Source organism: Leopardus geoffroyi, chromosome B1, assembly GCF_018350155.1.
Source record: "Leopardus geoffroyi isolate Oge1 chromosome B1, O.geoffroyi_Oge1_pat1.0, whole genome shotgun sequence".
Taxonomy (NCBI): domain Eukaryota; kingdom Metazoa; phylum Chordata; class Mammalia; order Carnivora; family Felidae; genus Leopardus; species Leopardus geoffroyi.
In genome coordinates this window covers 193,483,735-193,506,445 of record NC_059327.1, presented here as the reverse complement: position 1 = coordinate 193,506,445, position 22,711 = coordinate 193,483,735, and the positions used below count along the sequence as shown (strand labels likewise).

The following is a 22,711-nucleotide window of genomic DNA, read 5'->3' as shown; positions in this document are numbered from 1 at the left end:
AAAGTCCTATGAACAGGTACCACGAGAACCGGGAACTGCCATCTAATGACAAATCTGACGGCAGGCCCCGCTTCTTCCTCCAAACATTCCAGGCCAGCAGCCCTGGAATCCTCCACTTCTCTCCCACACTGTAAAACTCATCAGCAAATCCTGTGCTCTTCCAGACCTTTCCAGAATCTGGCCAGCTTTCCTGGCTCACACCACTCACCCCGGCTCTGAGCCAAGCAGTCTCCCTGCTGACCTCCGCCTCTGGGCTCACTCTTCCCGAGTCTACTTTCCACAAAGCTCACAGCTGGATCACGTCCCTCCTCTGCTCCAAACCCTGGAACGGCCCCTTCCCCACAGTAAAAGCCACGCTCTTCACAACAGGCAGCAGGGTGGCCTCTCTGATGCCTTCTCCAGTCCCTCACCCACGGCAGGGGTCCACTCCAGCCACCTGGCCTTTGCTGTCCCTCCACACGCCCGGCAGGTTCCTGCCCCGGGCCCTCACACGCACCGGCTGCTGGCACTGAGCCCGAGAAGGCTCTGTCTCCTTGGCTGGGGGAGCTCCTGACTCCCGCTCACACTCCCCTTGGTGGACCCGCTGGAGTTTTCTCTGTAGCACTACCACCCCTCGGCTCTCTCTGTCTCCCGGTCAGAACCAGTTCTGTTTTCCCCACCAACGTATCCCCTGAGCCTGTCATGTACCAGGCGCTCAAAAATCATCTACTGAATGATGAACACATGGAAAAACTCAGAGCACGGCATGGGGGTGTATCCGCGATGATCTAAAATAGAAACATTGAAGACAACTCAGCAAAGTGAAATCAAATCTTGAAAGCAATGTCAAACATCAACTGAATAGGGATTTCTTCACTAGGGAGAATTCAGACCATTAACTCTGTAGAAAACGATTCACACAGTGATGAAAGGAACAGAACGTACCTTGAGAGGGTTTACATTTGTTCTGTGACTTATGGGGTGGTTTGCCTGATGTGCTGGCCGGAGGAGGACTGAACAACTTTTCTTCCATTTTGGCCTCCTTCACATACTGACATGACTTCCCCAACAGCACGATGCTATTAAGGACTTTCAGGGAGATCAACCTGGAACCAGAAAGAAAGAAACAACCACAGCTGGAATACATCTCCATGACCACAAACGCCATATCCCGCCACAGCTGCAGAGGAGGTGTGGGGCCCGGGCAGGAGCGTGGCTTGGGGGTCGGAGGCTCGCATCTGAGGTGGACGAGGTTCCCGGGCTTTCCTGAGGCTGTTTTCCCATAAGGGAAAACACTTGGTAAATTCCTTAGTCCTCAGTACAAGAGAAAAATTGTACCACTTACAAGTTTTACCTGGTCCCGAGTTATTTAGCATTTACTCTCTTATGCAAAACCAGTACGTGTAGTAAATACAGATGAACCAAAAAGAACTTAGAATCCCATACCCCAGTGCTACTCACTGGGACATTTGGTATATTATGTCCTGGTAGTGTTTGCTATGACTTTATACTAATTTGTACCTTCCCACTGTTCAGAAATTGGGGCTATTTCACAAGGCACAAGCGGATGGAGTTGGAGGCTGAGCTGATTCTGGGCATCAAGCGCTTGAGTTCAAACCTGATGCGCTGCTTAGAACCCGTGTGGACCTGAGTTTCTTACCCAGTAGTAAGAGATGATTCTAGTAAGTGTTCAGAACAGTACTTGGCACACCGAAATGTCAACCAATGTTATTTCATTAGATGCTGGTGTTGTTTTACATAACCATATTATTATTATTATTATTATTATTATTATTATTATTATGAATATTTTCCCTACCAGTTAATGTTCCTCAGTGACATTATTTTAATGGCCTTAAAATATCACTGTTTAGGTTATCATATAACAAAGCCCCCCAAAGCCCTTAACTTTTGGATATTTGGATTATTTCCAATATTTTGTTTCTATTTAAAAGTTTCTAATTAGGAAAACATAGGTGAAATCTGTATTTCCTTAAGATAAATTCCTAGATAGCTATAATTATTGAAGTGGAATTTCTGGGCCAAAAAATGTACATGGCATTTTCAGGTACTTGATACAAATCTGACAAAAAAAAATCTGAAAAACTGCTCTTCATGCTGATATGTTCTCACGTGACGTTCTTCAAATGACAAGGAAGCACAGACGTCACTGCCACGAGTGAAGAGGCGGCTGCTGTCTCTTATGGCTGAGGGGAGGTCGTGGCAATGACAGGAAGTGGCAAGTCAGTGGGGGTGACGCCAAGAAGGGGCCTGGCAGGAGGTCAGAGCAAGGGGCAGACAGGTTTCCTCCACCGTCCCCAGCCTCTCCAGTCCAGGAGCTCAGAATGCCACCACGAGGGAGGGCCTCACACAGATCCTTGGCCCCGAGGACTTACACGTGCAGAACACTCCCCAGCTCAGCCCCAGGCCCAACTTTGCCGGGAACTCCTTACTCCTACCTTACATCGCTTCCCTGACACTGCCTTGGGGAAGTCTAACCGGATTCCAGACTTACTAAAGCCAAGCCAGAATTCTTGATTCCGATCCAACCCTCCAAAAAACAAAAGAAAACAAAACAAAATCACACCCCCGTGTATCTCTTACAGGCTTCCTTGTCACAGTAATTCTACTACCCTGACTGCTGGGCCCCAAACTCTGGAATCACACCGGATTCCTTTTATTCCCTTACACCTCACATCCCATCACCACTCAGCAAGTCCTGTCTGGCTCCACCGTCAAAACAAACACACGCCAGCGGACAAATCATTACCACTCCGCCGCGACCACCTCAGTGGCAGCTGCCACGGTCACCTTGGGCCTAAGGTCTGCTTCTCCTGCCACGCACGCTCCAGCCCATTCCCCACGTGGCAGCCGGATCTGGCACACTCTTCTGCTTGGCAGCCTTCGGGGTCACTCCCTCCCTCCCTCAGCTGAAAGCACAGTGGGGCTGCCAGGTCCCCCCGCTCAGTGCCCTGTCGGGACCGCCACACTCCGGGCCGCTGCTCCTGTTAGACTTGTCCCGCGTCCCCTCTGTGAGTCTGCCATTCTCCTGGGCATCTGCACGGCTCTCTCCCTCACTCCGGCTCTCTCTCCCTCTGTCTGGTCTCCACTGAAAAACACCAGCTCACCAGGGAGGCCCCCGCCTGCTCATAGGCAGCCGTGTCCCTCATTCCGCATCTCCTCACGCTGCTCTTTCGTACTTCCTGATGCCGACCACCAACTGTCGTCTTACGGTGGTTTGCTTTCCTGGTTGCTGTTTTTCCACTAGAGTTTCAGTGCCATGAAGGCAGGGCACTGGTCCCACCCCAGGACCAGTACCTGGCGCCTAGAGGGCTCTGACTGAGGTGTGCTGCCCAGATGAGGAGGGCAGAGGCTGCGAGCCTTCCCTCTGCAGCTTGGCCATAGCAAGCCTGGAGGGAAAGAGGCTGAAACTGGGGGGATGGGGGTGGGGACACAGCACTGTGTGCTAGGAGGGTCAACTGAATTCTGACTGGTCTGTACTCAAGGGAGAGTCCTGGGCTTGGTGGAGTTAAGGAATAAAGAAGGCTTCATGGACAAGGTGGTTTGGGAAAGATTTTGGAGGAGGAGAGGGTCATCCGGGCACTACCCTGATCCAAGGCGAATCAGGACACATCAGTCGGGGGGAAAGATCAGTGAGCAGGTATGCCTCTCTGGGCTATCGGGGGGAACAGTGACAAGACGGGGGAGAAACATGGGGGAAGGTCGTGACTTTTCAGTCATTTGGATTGAAGCGCGTCCACTTTGGTGAATTACGCACACACAACAGTAACTAAACGAAGGTTTTTAGGTGTAGTGCACACATGCTTCACTTCCTGGGTTGTGTCACAAGAAAAATACAAGAATATTCTGTTAAACAAACATGGGAGCAATGACAGCAACACCACTCGAGGACGAGGCACAATGCCAAGAACTCTGGAGGGCTGTGTGAGCATCTGGACCAGAGGAGGAGCTCAGGGTTTTAATGTCAAAAAACTGAGAGAGGTGTGTGGTCCCCTGAGCTTCAGACTCTGGGAGTCAGTCCCTGCAGTATGAAGAAGGGGCAGGACCTGAGGGGAAATCCAGACCCCGGACCCCTTGCCTCAACGCAGTTTCTTACGTGCCTCGTGTCAGAGCAAAGCCACGAATCAAGGAGCTGACGATACGGCTTGGGACAATGCGGGGCAGACGCCTGACAACCACGTGGAGGCGTCCGCCTCCTAGAACCTGAGCAAAGCCACGGTGCGGGGAGCCACAGGGATTAACGGAGTTAAAGATGTTTTTAAACACAGGAGAATGTCTGACTGTGATGGCAGATTTTATCGTAAAAGGAAATACGGGCACAACTGAAATCCTAAGCAGAAAGAGCTTTAACGGACTCCTTTCGCTAAAGATTAAAATAAAATCTAAAGTGCTGTTCATACTAGTACCAAATAGCAGCGCATTTAACTGAGTCTCACTCAGCAAGTCACGGACACACCTGGAGGCAGGTGCTGCTAAGGGGACCCCGGGACAGTGAGAATGGCTACAGTGTGAGGTGGTTGATACTACTGTCCATTACATCCTGTATTTGTACTTTACTGTATAACCAAAAAACATGTTCCAGAACAGTTAATCTTACCCAAAATAGAAGAGTATGACGCAGGCATACGACAGGATTCCTTGCACTTTAATGGAGCTTGTGACGACTCTGATGAGCTAGTGAGAAACAAACCGAAACAACACACACACACACAAAACACACAATCACAGAGTTATTAGTTAATATTTAAAGACCTGTTCACGCTGATTTTAACACTTGAGGTGCACCCCTGTGGCCCCTGTCTGAACCCAAGTATGTCGTTCCAGCTTTGACAATTGCTATACAATCTGGCTGCCTGTGACAACTCCTGCGGCTGATTTGGGTCTGTTCGGGCAAATATAAGATGCCACGTTCAGATGCTGGTGAGTGTCAAGTCGGGCACTACGCCCAGGTTCATGAGTGACACATTTAGTTGTACCTCACAGAGATGCAAATCAGCTGATCTTTAAATGAAAAGTCACTCTGGGAAAGACAAATGGGTTCATCCTACTGCATGTATCCCCCCGACCAGAGCTAGAACCACTTGGTGGGCATTTCCCTTGTTCTTGCTTTGTCTTTCATGGACTCTTTTTAGGAACCCAAAGGGACCTACAGGGAGGAGAGAGAAAAGGGAGCCTTAGGAGTTTTGTACTGTTACCAAAAAAAAAAAAAAACAAAACTGAATAGTATTACAAAATTAATTATAAAGGATGGACATTTTATGTCTCTTTTGGATAGTTATGGTTAAACACATGTTTTCTTCCTTATCTCAGAGAAATGTGGGCTGAACAGCACTGTCCTTGGAAATGTGTAGAATAAATCTGGTGGGATCTGTCACCAAAAAATATTTACACATTCCAGGTTAGGCTTCATAATGTACCCACATATCAGGGTCTACGGGGACTGTCGCGTGGAAATGGAAAAGTCAGGGAAAATAACTGATATCCACAATGTGAAGTTATCATCAAATCAAGTCTACTAGAGCGTCTTAAACAAGTATCCTAAGACACAGTTTAAACACTATTTACAAATGCTTTCAGTAAAAGAACAGCTGGGTGCAGACAGAAGGGACTGTAGTATGCCCAGTGAAGGTCCCTTTGGAGAAAACGGATATGGAAGTCTCCATCTCTCACACAGGCTGTGACGGGGAGACGACCCCTGGGCACACACTTGGGATGGAAGTTAAGATGGCTCTAGGATTTGACTCATGAATATGGAAGGCAAGCCATCTGCCCCATTCAAGGCTTAAGTAATTTCGTTTTTATTTAATATATTCTTAGGTAATTTTAAGATACATAGGTCTAAAGTTTAATTTCCATAAGACCTTAATATAATATTACTTTGTCTATTTGGGGTCTTTTGTGGTTCCATACAAATTTTAGGATTGCTTGTTCTAGCTTCGAGAAGAATGCTGGTGCAATTGTGATTGGGATTGCATTGAGTGTGTAGATAGCTTTGGGCAGTATTGACATTTGAACAATATTTATTCTTCCAGTCCATGAGCATGGAATGTTTTTCTATTTCTTCACATCTTTTTCAATTTCCTTCATAAGCTTTCTATAGTTTCAGCATACAGATCTTTTACATGTTCGGTTAGGTTTATTCCTAGGTATTTTATGATTCTTGGTGCAATTGTGAATGGGATCAGTTTCTTTGCCTTTCAGTTGCTTCATTATTAGTGTATAAGAATGCAACTGATTTCTGTACATTGATTTTGTATCCTGCGACTTTGCTGAATTCACATAACAGTTCTAGCAGACTTTTGGTGTGGAGTATCAGGTTTTCCATGTATGTCATCTGCAAAAAGTGAAAGCTTGACTTCATCTTTGCCAATTTTGATGCCTTTGATTTCCTTTTGTTGTCTGATTTCTGATGCTAGAACTTCCAACACTATGTTAAACAACAGTGGTGAGAGTGGACATCCCTGTCATGTTCCTGATCTCAGGGGGAAAGCTCTCAGTTTTTCCCCATTGTGATATTATCACAATCCCAGACTTTAGCCTCTACTACAAAGCTGTAATCATCAAGACAGCATGGTATTGGCACAAAAACAGACACATAGACCAATGGAATAGAATAGAGACTCCAGAACTGGACCCACAAAAGTATGGCCAACTAATCTTTGACAAAGCAGGAAAGAATATCCAATGGAAAAAAGACAGTCTCTTTAACAAATGGTGCTGGGAGAACTGGACAGCAACATGCAGAAGGATGAAACTAGACCAATTTCTTACACCATTCACAAAAAAAACCCTCAAAATGGAAAAAGGACCTGAATGTGAAATAGGAAACCATCAAAACCCTAGAGGAGAAAGCAGGAAAAAAACCTCTCTGACCTCAGCCGCAGCAATTTCTTACTTGACACATCCCAAAGGCAAGGGAATTAAAAGCAAAGTGAACTATTGGGACCTCATGAAGATAAAAAGCTTCTGCACAGCAAAGGAAACAATCAACAACACTAAAAGGCAACCGACAGAATGGGAAAAGATATTTGCAAATGACATATCAAAGGGCTAGTATCCAAAATCTATAAAGAGCTCACCAAACTCCACACCCGAAAAACAAATAATCCAGTGAGGAAATGGGCAGAAAACATGAATAGACACTTCTCTAAAGAAGACATCCAGATGGCCAACAGGCACACGAAAAGATGCTCAACATCGCTCCTCATCAGGGAAATACAAATCAAAACCACACTCAGATACCACCTCACGCCAGTCAGAGTGGCCAAAATGAAATCAGGAGACTATAGATGCTGGCGGGGATGCGGAGAAACGGGAACCCTCTTGCACTGTTGGTGGGAATGCAGACTGGTGCAGCCACTCTGGAAGACACTGTGGAGGTTCCTCAAAAAATTAAAGATAGATCTACCTGATGACCCAGCAATAGCACTGCTAGGAATTTACCCAAGGGATACCGGAGTGCTAATGCATACGGGCACTCGTACCCCAATGTTTATAGCAGCACTTTCAACAATAGCCAAATTAGGGAAAGAGCCTCAATGTCCATCAGCTGATGAATGGATAAAGAAATTGTGGTTCATATACACAATGGAATACTACATGGCAATGAGAAAGAATGAACTATGGCCTTTTGTAGCAACGTGGATGGAACTGGAGAGTGTTATGCTAAGTGAAATAAGTCATACAGAGAAAGACAGATACTATATGTTTTCATTCTTATGTGGATCCTGAGAAACTTAACAGAAACTCATGGGGGAGGGGAAGGGGAAAAAAAAGGGAGAGAGGCAAACCATAAGAGACTCTTAAAAACTGAGAACAAGCTGAGGGTTGATGGGGCGTGGGAGGGAGGGGAGGGTGGGTGATGGGCATGGAGGAGGGCACCTGTTGGGATGACCACTGGGTGTTGTGTGGAAACCAATTTGACAATAAATTTCATATTAAAAAAAAATAATATGCATTAAGCCACACAGTGCCTAAATGAGACTTCAAAAGCAGTTACTATAAATAAAGAAATTTACTTGCAAAAAAAAAAAAAACCCTTAATAAATAATTTCTTTTACTTCTCCTGGACACAAATGCATTTTAGGACATAAGGTAGCATTTAGAGAGAAATTTTGTCACTCGTGGGCCTCAGTTAAAGAATGTGTGGGATTGCTGAGGCCCTGGAATATTCCTCAAGGCTCCTAGCTATCTGCCAAAGCTACTGGCTCACTCTGGAGCTCTGTGAGAAAAGCGCTGGAGGAGAAAACCCTCTGGATTCCTGCATAATAGCATAACCCCGTCTGAAAATAACCCCCCAAGCATTTCGTTGATCAGTTATTAGTTAAACTTAAATCTTTTGGTATAACAACCATAAAAACTCATTTAAGGAATAAAATAAAGGCGGGAGAAAAATTTAAAAATACTAAATTAAAAAAATCTATATTAATTATGAATAGAGTTTTCTGGCAAATAAGTTATTAGATAGTCAATTATTATTTGCAAAGAAGGGCCACATTTAAATCCAATCACTTAACCAATCCTTAAAAGAAAAAAAAAAATCAGGCAACCTAGGTTTATCCTTATACTACATGTATCATGATTCCAGTTGTAGGAAACAAATGTAGAAAAATTTAGTATTTTATCAATCTCTTATACTTTAAAGAATTTTACTCTTTAAAATATCCTGTTTTTCCAAAATTCTAGGAGTTTCTCTTCCCAAACAAAATAAAGCTATATTATTATATAATAAACAAGTTACTAACAGAATTGAAAACATTTGGGATGTGGCTGTCTGGAGAGTTACAATGAAATATACATAACATTAAATTTATCAATCTCCCTTTCTCTAAAAAAAAGGTCAGGCAAACTGGTCTAAAATACAGTTGGTATCACTTACAATTGCTTTTTACATCTCTTAGTTGACTTCCATGACAGTTTGCATCTACAGGAGAATTCTAGATGTCCTTTGGCAAAAAGATGGTTGCATTTGTTTTGATGTGAGACTAGGTAGCCAACAAGGAATATAATCAAATACAGGTGCAGCCAGCAAATCTTCTTACTTAATATTATTACAGCCCGATGTGGCTAGTAATTTTCTACAAGGCTGTTCTGAGCAATTCATTAAATTATTCAAGGTTGGTGACATTATCTTGGATTGATCTAATACATTTCAGTGCTATTACTTAAAAAAAAAGAAAAAAAAATATATATATATGATATTTTCTGGGTATAACAGTAAAAATTTTCATTGTAAAAACTTTGGAAAAATTTTACAAAGTAATGACTATAATGGATAAAGACTACTTCTTCATTTGAGCATACCATAATTTATTTAACCTATTTCATTTCTTTCCAAAATTTTACTACTATAAATGCCACTGCAATGCATAATCTTGCCTATAAACCATCATGTGCCTTTTATAACTACTTTCTTAGGATAGATTCCTAGAACTGGAATTGCTGCATCAAAGCATTATACTGTTAAACTGCCTTTTAGAAATGTTGGATCGACTTCTTATACTTCGCTAATACATGCTACACTGGCCATGCCAATGCCTACCACTAGGCATCTCCATTCAAAAAGAAAAATCTTTGCCAAATGAGTAAGTAAAAATGAGTACTCCCATTGCTAGCAAAGCCATTACATAAAATGGTTTGTTAAAATTATCTACTGGACAGTTCAAGATCCAAAAACATAATGCCACAACTTAAAATTTCCTTCCCATTTTATATCATGTCCTTCTGAAATAAACTTAATGATAATCCACTTATTAGTATTCTGTAATGATGGCTCTCTCATCACAAAAAAAGGGAAAAAAGTATGAACTTACTAAAACAGCTAGTGGGAGAGGAATGAACCCCATCCTCCGTGCCACAGAGTCACTGTAATCAGTATACGCCTGGACAGAGAAAACAGAGAAGGATTATGGCATTTAAAAAGTTCGCTTCCACTCATCAACAGCAAATGTTCTCAACAGGCAAGACTATGCACAAAAACAGAAGCCGGCACCTATTATTGAGTAATTGAGTAAAATACTGTGAACATTATCTAAATGTTCATAAGAAGTTTTAAATCCAAAGTTGTATAACTATTACAATACTACAGAAATCATACCCTGCTTAATATTAAGGACTATTATTATTTTACTAAACACAGTGTAGAGAACAGAGATTAAGAGGAAGTTGAAATTTATGGACCTTTCCCTTAACCAATATTCCATGCTAAATTAAACCACTGTTAATTTCAGACTATGTCTCTGTTATAATGCTCACATTTTTCTGTCGGCTGCTAACAAGGTCAAAAGCAAGGCTGGCTCTATATTCACTGTAGACCTAAAGACAAATAAAAGTGATATATTAAGTAATATAGTGCAAATATACAATGTGCACAGATTCAGACTTTGTAGATGAAAATGTTTAATAATTAACCAGGAAAAAGGTGCTGATCACCAAGCAGACATCTGGGTAGTGTTTCTCTATCTTCCTAGAGTAAGGGTAAAATAGTCCTAATTCCCCCATCTGTTATGTTTACGAGCCTTTCAAATATTTCCCTTCAAAGAGCAATAGTCAATGATTATGACACTGAGAGTTTAGAATTTGGGGAAGAGGGGCTATTTTGAGTAGTATTATATATATATATATATATATATATATATATATATATATACACACACACACACACATATATATATGTATATATATATATAAATTTGACATTTTAAATGAAAAGTTTAAAAAATTATTGACTGTCTATATCTATATATATATCTATATCTATATATATATAGATATATATATATACATAGACTGTCTATATATAACGATAATGATGCCTTCTTCAAAAAATGGATGCTCTGCAAGATATAAAACTGAGAGAACATAGAAGTTATGAAGGGACTGTAAACTGTCATTTCACTAAAAACTGCACTGAATCAAGTTTATTAATTTTGACTTCAGATGCTGAGAAGATGATTCCATTCTGTACTGAGGAAGCCAAGAGAGTAAACAGTGAAATGACTCCATCACTGCTTTACAAAAGAATACAAAATCTTATTTAAATATATATCAAATCATCACACAGTAGCAGTTGCAACCACATTAGATTTCTGAAATAGTACCTTCTGAGACAGTACTATAACAAGACAAAGTATAAACCAAATAAAATGTAGGAAACTGATGAAATTAATGTTTATTTTGGGCCTGAGGCAGGAATGCGGAAGATGCTAGGAACTCCCATGGTTTTGTACCCTGAGCCTACAGCACATGTCTATTTCTGGAAACTCCACAGAACAGCTGGCTGAAACACAAAACAAATCTCTCGAATGCTTTCACCAAAAAGTATAAGGCTCTTGTTTTCTAGAACTTTTCAGAAATCTATAATCACAGAAAAAAAATCCATTTTTAAATATAAAATACTTAAAAAAAAACCTCGCCAGAGGGAACAGTTTTGATAGTCTAATGCTTAAATAGAAACAATGGGATTTGTATAAGTTTAAGTAAACAAATTATGATGCTATTAACAGTTTATAATGATTCTGAGTCAGTGACACTCTACTCTGACCTGAACTATTGGCCGAACTATAGTCCCACCCAAAAGTATGGAACAGGACTGGTCAACATTGAAATAGTATACTTTCTGTACTATAATTTTCAGAAATTGAAAATTATAATTCTAAATTTAAAGTAGTAGTACTCTTATCTTTATAAACGCAGTAAACCTGGACTCGTCATTTCACAACTTCATAATATTAAGCAGCAGCAGTCAACATTAAACACTGAATTGCTTATTAAAATACATACATCTGCAGTAATGTCATTGAACTTGGTGATAAAGGCATGTTTTACAATATCCACAGCAGTTTCTGATGCAATCACCATACAGACATCTGGAAACAACACCCAGAGGTGATCTAGAAAGTGCAGGGAAAAAGAGACAGTTGAATCTCTTCATAGGAACGGGGTATCATGTACCATAATAGTATCACACAGGCAGCGACAGAAATCTGCAATCTCCACATGGCTCAACTATAATGCTGCCAATAAATGATAACCGAGGCAAAACTAGCATTCAATTAATTATCAAAAAACCTCTATTTTATCAAGTTAGAGGATAATACACTCAATAGATAACCTATTTTGTATTTTCTCTGTGCCAAGCCCTTGAGGGGCAGGTCACAGAGGTGAGTGGAGCCCCTGAATTCCTTCACACAGCTAACACACTGCTAGGACGACTAATTGAGCAGGCTTGTTATAAAACCCTTTAATTCTATAGCTGCCTGGTATGCTAGTAAATAGCTAGTTGGGACATGTGCTGGAGTCAATGGAACGATCTTCCTCTCTTTGCTCCCTAAGATTCAAAGATTTTGATCATTTATTTCAGTATCCCACAGATGCAATCTGTCAAGTTTGTGCACCTTTACCATTATTTGTTAAAATGTCAATTCAGTACCAAGTACCTGATAAAAAAATGCAAACAAATGACCTCCTAAGACCCTGAAGAAGGATGTGAGAGTGTGACAGAGCAAGGAAAAGGTTAGAAATGTCAACAAGGTCCTAGGTAGTTTGGGATCTGGGCACTGGAGGGCAGAGTGAATACAGCTCAGGCCATCCGAGCTGACGGTTTTAGTGGGTCTGGCATTGCATTGAGGTTTTGGGAATCAGGAAACTTTTTTCCACGTCAAATTCTGCCACTAACTAGCTACATGACTTTTGGCAAGTTTCTTCATGACCTAAGTTTCAGTTTCCTAATCTACAAAATAAAAAGCATCTGTATTTCACCACTATGAGAATAAAGACGGACAGCACAAAGTGCCTGGCACACAAAACAGCTAGCATTACTCTTATGTTATTCATGATCTTGCAGGCTTACAGGAAGCTTCCGTAAATGGCATTTTTTAAGAAAAGAAATTAAAAAAAAAGAAACTAAAGAGAGAGTGAAGGAATGATGACTCACCAACATTAAGTGCTCCTTTCATCACACCGCCATAGCAATAATAAAGAAGACCCAAGCAATTTGCTGGAAGTCCCAGGACAAATGAGAATATGACTTCAAACCTCCAGCTGTCAGCAGGCATAGGACTACTGTCCTTTGGCACAACAGCTTGCCTCAAGACTGCTGATCCCATGTGGGCTCTGCTGAGACCAGCCACGCATGCCCTCTACTCAGCCTCATGCAGACACCATATTAGCTGCTGTAGTTGTAAACCAAGAACGCAGCTACACAGAGAAAATCCCAGTGTGTGGAGCACGGCTTTGCTGCCACAACTCAGGCAGACTTTGGATCTATTCAGACAGGAACGCAAGCCACTGTAAGATATATTTCATCTTATGCTTTCCACAAGAAAATTACTTCTGGAAATGTATTTCCAAGATCATATATCTCACTTAACATCTGTTTCTGGTTTCTCACAGGTACCCAAAGACTAGGCTAGCAATGAATCAAAATAAATTAACAAGAAGTTATTAAAAGCCTGGAAAGTGTATCGCATTGAAGGTAATGAATACAATGCAAAAGATAAGCTTGTTCCTTAAGAACAAGGTTGTATAAAAATGTCATAAATAAAAAAACAAACAAAAAAACTCTTAATTACTTGAGACACCTGAGCACATGATCCTTTCCCCACCAACCTCACTTCAGCATTACCAGACTGTGTTTAACTACCTATTTTCACTATTAGCCTGAGAGTCCTACACATATCTCAATACTGTCTATGTGGGCCACAGTGCCCAGCCTTATGTAAATGTCTGCTTTATGAATGGATGATGAAAATCCATAGAATCTTATTTTATTTTAGAGAGACAGAGGGTGCATGTTAGTGGGGGGAAAGGAGCAGAGGGAGAGAGTGAGGGAGAATTTTTTAAATTTATTTTTTTTTAATTTACATCCAGGATAGTTAGCATATAGTGCAACAACGATTTCAGGAATAGATTCCTTAATGCCCGTTACCCATTTAGCCCTCGCCCCCTCCCACAACGCCTCTAGTAATGCTCTATTTGTTCTCCATATTTAAGAGTCTCTTATGTTTTGTCCCCCTCCCTGTTTTTTATATTATTTTTGCTTCCCTTCCCTTATGTTCATCTGTTTTGTATCCTAAAGTCCTCGTATGAGTGAAGTCATATATTTGTCTTTCTCTAACTTCACTTAGCATAATACCCTCCAGTTCCATCCACCTAGTTGCAAATGGCAAGATTTCATTCTTTTTGATTGCTAATACTTCACTGTATATGTATACCACATCTTCTTTATCCATTCATCCATCGATGGACATTTGAGCTCTTTCCATACTTTGGCTATTGTTGATAGTGCTGTTATAAACATGGGGGTGCATGTGTCCCTTCGAAACAACACACCTGTATCCCTTGGATGAATTACCTAGTAGTGCAATTGCTGGGTCGTAGGGTAGTTCTATCTTTCATTTTTTGAGGGACCTCCACACAGTTTTCCAGAGTGGCTGCAACAGTTTGCATTCCCACCAACAATGCAAAAGAGATCCTCTTTCTCCACATCCTCACCAACATCTGTTGTTGCCTGAGTTGTAAATGTTAGCCATTCTTTCAACGTTTATTTATTTTTTGGGACAGAGAGAGACAGAGCATGAACGGGGGAGGGGCAGAGAGAGAGAGGGAGACACAGAATCGGAAACAGGCTCCAGGCTCTGAGCCATCAGCCCAGAGCCTGACGCGGGGCTCGAACTCACGGACCGCAAGATCGTGACCTGGCTGAAGTCGGACGCTTAACCGACTGCGCCACCCAGGCGCCCCAATGTTAGCCATTCTGACAGGTGTGAGGTGGTATCTCACTGTGGTATTGATTTGTTTTTCCCTGATGATGAGTGATGTGGAGCATTTTTTCATGTGTCGGTTGGCCATCTGGATGTCTTCTTTGGAGAAGTGTCTATTCATGTCTTTTACCCATTTCTTCACTGGATTATTTGTTTTTTGGATGTTGAGTTTGATAAGTTCTTTAAAGAGTTTGGATACTAGCCCTTTATCTGATATGTCGTTTGCAAATATCTTCTCCCACTTCGTCGGCTGCCTTTTATTTTTCCTGATTATTTCCTTCGCTGTGCAGAAGCTTTTTATTTTGAGGAGGTCCCAATAGTTCATTTTTGCTTTTGTTTCCCTTGCCTCTGGAGATGTGTTGAGGAAGAAATTGCTGCGGCCAAGATCAAAGAGGTTTTTTGCCTGCTTTCTCCTCGAGGATCTTGATGGCTTCCTGTCTTACATTGAGGTCTTTCATCCATTTTAATTTTGGGTATGGTGTAAGAAAGTGGTCCAGGTTCATTCTTCTGCATGTCGCTGTCCAGTTTTCCCAGAACCACTTGCTGAAGACGCTGTCTTTATTCCATTGGATATTCTTTCCTGCTTTGTCAAAGATTAGTTGGCCATATGTTTGTGGGTCCATTTCTGGTTCTCTATTCTGTTCCATTGATCTGAGTGTCTGTTTTTGTGCCAGTACCATACTGTCTTGATGATTACAACTTTGTAGTACAGCTTGAAGTCCGGGTTGTGATGCTCTGGTTTTCTTTTCCAAGCTTGCTTTGGCTATTTGGGGTCTTTTCTGGTTCCATACAAATTTTAGGATTGTTTGTTCTAGTTCTATGAAGAATGCTGGTGTTATTTTGATAGGGATTGCATTGAATATGTAGATTGCTTTAGGTGGTATTGACATTTTAACAATATTTGTTCTTTCTATCCAGGAGCATGGAATATTTTTCCTGTGTGTGTGTGTGTGTGTGTGTGTGTGTGTGTGTGTGTGTGTGAGACTTATTTCTTTCATAAGCTTTCCATAATTTCAGAATAGATTTTTCACCTCTTTGGTTAGATTTATTCCTAGGTATTGGTATGGTTTTTGGTGCAATTGTAAATAGGATCGATTCCTTGATTTCTCTTTCTGTTGCTTCATTATTGGTATATAGGAATGCAACTGACTTCTGTGCATTGATTTTATATCCTGCAACTTTGCTGAATTCATGGATCAGTTCTAGCAGGTTTTTGGTGGAATCTTTTGGGTTTTCCATATAAAGTATCATGTCATCTGCGAAGAGTGAAAGTTTGACCTCCTCCTGGCCGATTTGAATGCCTTTTATTTCTTTGTGTTGTCTGATCGCAGAGGCTAAGACTTCCAATACTATGTTGAATAACAGTGGCAAGAGTGGACATCCCTGTCTTGTTCCTGACCTTAGTGGGAAAGCTCACAGTTTTTCCCCATTGAGGATGATTTTAGCATTAGGTCGTTCATATATGGCTTTTATGATCTCGAGGTATGATTCTTCTATCCCTACTTTCTTGAGGGTATTTATCAAGAAAGGATGCTGTATTTTGTCAAATGCTTTCTCCGCATCTATTGAGAGTATCATGTGGTTCTTGTCCTTTCTTTTATTGATGTGATGAATCATGTTAATTGTTTTGTGGATATTGAACCAGCCCTGCATTCCAGGTATAAATCCCACTTGCTTGTGGTGAATAATTTTTTAATGTATTGTTGGATCTGGCTGGCTAATATCTTGTTGAGGATTTTTGCATCCATGTTCATCCCGGAAATTGGTCTGTAGTTCTCCTTTTTAGTGTGGTCTCTGTCTGGTTTTGAAATCAAGGTAATGCTGGCTTCATAGTAAGAGTTTGGATGTTTTCCTTCCATTTCTATTTTTTGGAACAGTTTCAAGAGAATAGGTGCCAACTCTTGCTAAAATGTTTGGTAGAATTCCCCTGGAAAACCATGTGGCCCTGGACTCTTGTCTTTTGGGAGATTTTTGATTACTGATTTGATTTCTTTACTGGTTGTGGGTCTGTTCAAATTTTCTATTTCTTCCTGTTTCAGTTTTGGTAGTGTATATGTTTCTACGAATTTGTCCATTTCTTCCAGATTGCCCATTTTATTCGCATATAATTGTTCATAATATTCTATTATTGTTTGTATTTCTGCTGTGTTGGTTGTGATCCCTCCTCTTTCATTCTTGATTTTATTTATTTGGGTCCTTTCCTTTTTCTTTTTGATCAAACTGGCTAGGGGTTTATCAGTTTTGTTAACTCTTTCCAAGAACCAGATTCTGGTTTCCTTGATCTGTTCTATTGTTTGTTTGGTTTCAATAGCACTAATCTATTATTTCTGCTCTAATCTTTATTATTTCCTGTCTTCTGCTGGCTTCAGGTTTTAATTGCTGTTCCTTTTCCAGTTCTTTAAGGTGTAAGGTAAGGTTGTGTATCTGAGATCTTTCTTCCTTCTTTAGGAAGGCCTGGATTGCATATACTTCCATCTTATGACCTCTTATGCTGTGTCTCTGAGGTTTTGGGCTGTGGCGTTATCATTTTCATTGGCGTCCATGTACTTTTCAATTTCCTCTTTAACTTCTTGGTTAGCCCATTCATTCTTCAGTAGGATGTTTTTTAGTCTACAAATATTTGTTATCTTTCCAAATTTTTTCTTGTGGTTAATTTCGAGTTTCATAGCATTGTGGTCTAAAACTATGCACGGTATGATCTTGATCTTTTTGTACTTGTTGAAGGCTGATTTGTGCCCCAGAATGTGACCTATTCTGGAGAATGTTCCAAGTGCACTGGAGAAGAATGTGAACTCTGCTGCTTTAGGATGAAATGTTCTCAATATATCTTGTTAAGTCCATCTGGTCCAGTGTGTCATTCAAAGCCATTGATTCCTTGTTGATTTTCTTTTCAGATGATCTGTCCATTACTGTGAGTGGGGTGTTGAAGTCCCCTACTATTATGGTATTACTATCGATGAGTTTCTTTATGTTTGTGATTACTTGATTTATATATTTGGGTGCTCTCACATTTGAAGCATAAATGCTTACAATTGTTAGGTCTTCTTGGTGGATAGACCTCTTAGTTATGATATAATGCCCTTCATCTCTTGATACAGTCTTTATTTTAAAGTCTGGATTGTCTCATATAACTATGGCTACTCTGGCTTTCTTTTGTTGACCATTAGCATGATGGCTCTCCATCCCCTTATTTTCAATCTGAAGGTGTATTTAGGTCTAAAGTGGGTCTCTTGTAAACAGCCTATTGATAGATCTTGTTTTCTTATCCATTCTGTTACCCTATGTCTTTTGATTGGAAAATTTAGTCTACTGACGTTTAGAGTGAGTACTGAAAGATATGAATTTACTGCCATAATGTTGCCTGTAGAACGGAGTTTCTGGTAGAGTTCATTGGTCCTTTCTAGTCTTTGTTGCTTTTGGTCTTTTTTCTTTCTTTCTCTCTTTTTTTCGTCTCTTCTCCTCTCAGAGAGTCCCCCTTAAAATTTCTGGTAGGGCGGTTCAGTGGTCACAAACTCCTTTAATTTTTGTTTGTCTGGGAAACTTTTTATCTCTCCTTCTATTTTGAAAGACAGCCTTGCTGGATAAAGAATTCTTGGCCGATTTTTCTGATTCAGCACATTGAATATACCCTGCCACTCCTTTCTGGCCTGCCAAGTTTCTGTGGCTAGGTCTGCTGCAAACCTGATCTGTCTTCCCTCGTATGACAAGGACTTTTTTTCCCTTGCTGCTTTCATGATTCGCTCCCTGCCTGAGTATTTTGTGAATTTGACTATGGTATGCCTTATTGATGGTCAGTTTTTGTTGAATCTAATGGGAGTCCTCTGTGCTTCCTGAGTTTTGATGTCTGTGTCTTTCCCCAGGTTAGGAAAGTTTTCCGCTATGATTTGCTCACAAAACCGTTCTGCCCCTATTGCTCTCTCTTCCTCTTCTGGGACCCGTATGATTCTGATGTTGTTCCTTTTTAATGAGTCACTGATTTCTCTAATTCTTAAATTGTGCTCTTTTGCCTTAGTCTCCCTCTTTTTTTCTGCTTCATTTTTCTCCATAAATTTGTCCTCTATATTGCTGAGTCTCTGCTCTGCTTCATCCATCCTTGCCGCCATGGCATCCATTCAAGATTGCAGCTCATTACAACATTTTTTATTTCATCCTGACTAGGTTTTACTTCTTTTATCTCCTCAGAAAGGGATTCTTATCTATTTTCAACCCCAGCTAGTATTCTTATTATCGTGATTCTAAATTCTGGTTCAGACATCTTGCTTATATCTGTGTTGATTAAGTCCCTGGTGGTCGTTTCTTCCTGCTATTTCTTTCAGGGTGAATTCCTTCATTTTGTCATTTTGGAGAAAGAAAAGGAATTAAGAAGGTAAAAAAAATTAAAATAAAAAAATTAAAAACAACACACACAAAAAATCAAATAAATGATGCTAGATCCTACGTGTGTTTTGGTCTGGTTGTTGAAAACAGCTTGATAGATTAAAGAAAAAAGGTAACAAAAAAAAAAAAAAAAGAAAAAAGGAAAACGTTTGAAAATTTGAAAAATGCATACAGTGAAACAGAATAAAATGAAACGATGGAAGTAAAATAGAATTTGAAAAATGTATAATAAAAAATATAGAAAAAATTAAAGAAAAATATTTTAAAAACTTGAAAATAAATTTTTTCTCTCTCTGTATTCAAGAAGCAACAAAAAAGAAAAAAAGTAAATTGAATACTAGTGAACAGACTGCAATACGACTGAAATTACAACATTTTCCCCTAGAAGTCAAACTCTGAATCACTTTATAGTCCATAAACTAAGCAGGTGGAGAGACTAATGGTGTTCCTGAAGAGCAAGGGTGGCTCAGTTGGGTGGGGCTTAGTGTAACGGCACTGTAGATGGCGCTGCTTAGCCTACTGAGGTGGATGTCGTGGCACTTGTAGGTGTGTATGCGCATGTGCAGATGGGGTGAAAATGGCGTCACCCAGCTACCCAGTCTCTAGTATCGAAAGTCTGTTCTCCCTGATCAGCAATCGCGCACCACTCCTTTGTCTCTGGCTTCTATCCACTCCCCGCTGAGAGTGAGAATTTCGGCAGGCTCCACACCCAGTGCAGAGCCTGACATGAGTCTCCATCCACAACCCTGGGATTATGACCTGAGCCGAAATCAAGAGTCGGATGCTCAACTGACCGAGATACACAGGTATCCCCAAAATTCATAGAATTTTCAAAACTTCCTGTTAACCCTGATTTAAGGTGTATAAGTAACCAAATTTACTGCCTTACATTATACTTCTTCAATTTATCCTTATTCGAAATGCCGATTAATAGGCAGTGAATGAGTAAGAGACAAATGTTAATAAAGAACAAAAGTTTTTCTGGTGAACGCTGTAAATGGAAAAGAGCTATGTTTAGATAACGCCAGCACGTTAAATAAATAAACAAAGAGGCTGCAGTGCCCAGCAGGGTCCGCCCAGCAGGGTCTGCTCACCACCGAGTCCACCGCTCTAGAGACGCCGTGAGATTCACAGGGAATGCCGGCCGAAGACTGCTTCCCGTGACGTGGCATCCTGGCACACCTCAGAGAACATACTCAATCCCTCCTACTGAAACAGGTATTTTCAATACCCGAGGAGTTGAACGGCTGATGTTTTTGAAGCTCTCTGCAATATTCATCTTATTTCATGCAAAAGAATGATTTTTGGTTCAAGAGTAAAATTCGAAGGCACTATATTCGTCGAGTTACATACCTGGATTCCAAGAAAACTGCTCCATGTTTCTTAGACACACAATTAGCAAAAGCACATAATTCGTGAATCGTTCCTTAATATCTGAAAAAAATTAACATAAATACGGCACTGCATATAAATAATAGTAATACAGCGCATGTATAATTTTCTTTTAGTTGGAATGTGATCAAAGTATTATTATGTACAAATGTCTGCAAAATAAATACACTATTTTATACATAGGATGATGCTACATTGGTAAGGCATTTACATATTTCACTGACTTAATTCTAGTATGGAAATTCCAGTTTTGTATATGGTTGAACAGACCAGTGTTTTTTTTCTTTTTAATACCTGAGGAAGGTTTCACAGAATGGCTCAACTACCATTTGTTTATCTGCTTTCTTGCTGATGGACATTTGGGTTGTTTCCAGTCTCTGGCTGCTATGAATAAAGCCGCCATATTTCTGGTACAAGTCTTTTGTGAAAATGTGTTCTCACTGCTGAGTTGCACGACAGGCAAATACTTCAATGTATCAGAAACTGCCAGAAGTTTTTGCAGAGCAATTGTAACGTCTTCCACTCACACTACCAAATCCTGAGAATGCCCGTCACTCCATGTCCTGCTGACATTCGGCACCGTCACACCACAGGAGCAGCCACTCTGGGGTGTGTGCAGTGGCATCTCCTTAGGGCTTTTTCAACTCCATTTTTTACCACAGTGAAAATGTCAATGTGGTGAGAGATAAATCACATACTCATATTTTGATGAGACAGTCTTGACTTGTGAACTCTCTTCCAGGGTCTCAGGAATACCCCTCCAGGGTTCCCTGGGCTATACTTTGATATCCAAGCCACTATGCTCCTTTGATTTTCATAACTATGAAAGATAATTCCAGGGATAGATGTTGTGCCTTCAGGCTTCTCAAGGTAGTATGGAGGCAGTAAGGCATAACTGAAAAAGCTGAGAACAGAGAGACAATCTGAGAGTTACGTCGTAACTCTGCTCTTAGCGTCCGTGTGGGTGACCTTGGGGAAGTCAAATTACTTTCTGTGTTAGTTTCCACATCTATAAAAGGGAATATCATCTGTTACAAAGAAATTTCTGGATGAAGAGGAAACTCTGAAAGTATTGTAAGGTGCTATGCCATTCTTTACCCTTTACCATGTTAAATATCTTGAGATTACAATAACCTAGAGAATAGAAAACTCGGTGCAGATGTTGAGGGAGTAAGAGAAAGCAGAGCTTAAGTATAGGAAACCGTAACCTGGAGGCAATGTGACACCCCAGTTTCAGAATGAATTGCGAAACAATACTGCATACAGCTGCCTGTAGAAGCCAAGAGTACGTACCGCTATTAGACATTTGAAAAAGATTGTTCTTTTCAAACTTCTTGAAAACACTTCCTTTAATTTCAACAAACTGCAATAGTAAACAAAAACATGACTTTTATCATGATAATAGATGAAAAAATGGACATGCTACATATAAAACTTCCTGGAGAGTAGATAACATGAAAAAAAAATAACTTTGTCCCACCCAGAATATTACCACTAAAGTGCCGTATGACCTCAAAAATGTAAAATGAAACCTCATACTTACATTATTAGACATCATGATGGTGAGCAGTGACTTGTTGTGTGAGTTAAAAGCCACGTTGAGAGTGGTCGCTTGAACCATGATGAGAATTGCATGCAAAACTAGTGGGAAGTGACATCAAGGAAAAAGCCCGTTTTCACGTCATATCAATAGATACAACTATACAGTTTTGAAAGTGAACAATGTGGGAGGGGGGTATGGTTATGCTTTCTAAATCCAGTCTTGCGTTCATGCTTTGTTTTCTTATTAGCTATAGGTGATACGAATTTGACAGGTAAGACGTACGGGACCCATGTGAAACGAAAGCAGAAATGAGCCTCTGCGCATCCATTCACTTGGACCGTTGAGTCCTGGAAGATGGTTGTCTGGTTCTTTCTGGATTTCTGGTATTTGGCACAAGGCCTGGCAAACAGGCCTTGAAAACAGTTTGTTAAATATATGGAATAAATTATGATAAATACTGAGAAAAGAGACTTAGCTAATTTGCCTTCTAAACAGAAAAGCACACAAAGTAAAAAGTCTGGAAGCAACTCACCTCTAGTTCTGCAGGGGATGGGGACCGTAAGATAATAAGAAATGTCTAATAATGAAGATTCTTTACATGTCATTTTTGAAAACATCCACAAGTTGCAGGCATGAT

At 40.5% G+C, this 22,711-nt stretch overlaps 1 protein-coding gene across 3 annotated transcripts in view; it reads right to left on the bottom strand.

The window, feature by feature from the left end:
* Nucleotides 1-22,711, bottom strand: part of TAPT1 (transmembrane anterior posterior transformation 1) — a 68,853-nt gene that overhangs the window by 4,184 nt on the left and 41,958 nt on the right. For all 3 annotated transcript variants that reach the window (XM_045474465.1, XM_045474466.1, XM_045474464.1), the window contains 8 exons: nucleotides 22,075-22,172; nucleotides 21,825-21,894; nucleotides 20,493-20,573; nucleotides 11,782-11,891; nucleotides 10,255-10,314; nucleotides 9,813-9,881; nucleotides 4,598-4,674; nucleotides 925-1,085 (listed from right to left, as the gene is read on the bottom strand). In XM_045474465.1, the coding sequence (XP_045330421.1) occupies nucleotides 925-1,085; nucleotides 4,598-4,674; nucleotides 9,813-9,881; nucleotides 10,255-10,314; nucleotides 11,782-11,891; nucleotides 20,493-20,573; nucleotides 21,825-21,894; nucleotides 22,075-22,172 (726 nt within the window). The remainder of the gene's footprint in view (nucleotides 1-924; nucleotides 1,086-4,597; nucleotides 4,675-9,812; nucleotides 9,882-10,254; nucleotides 10,315-11,781; nucleotides 11,892-20,492; nucleotides 20,574-21,824; nucleotides 21,895-22,074; nucleotides 22,173-22,711) is intronic.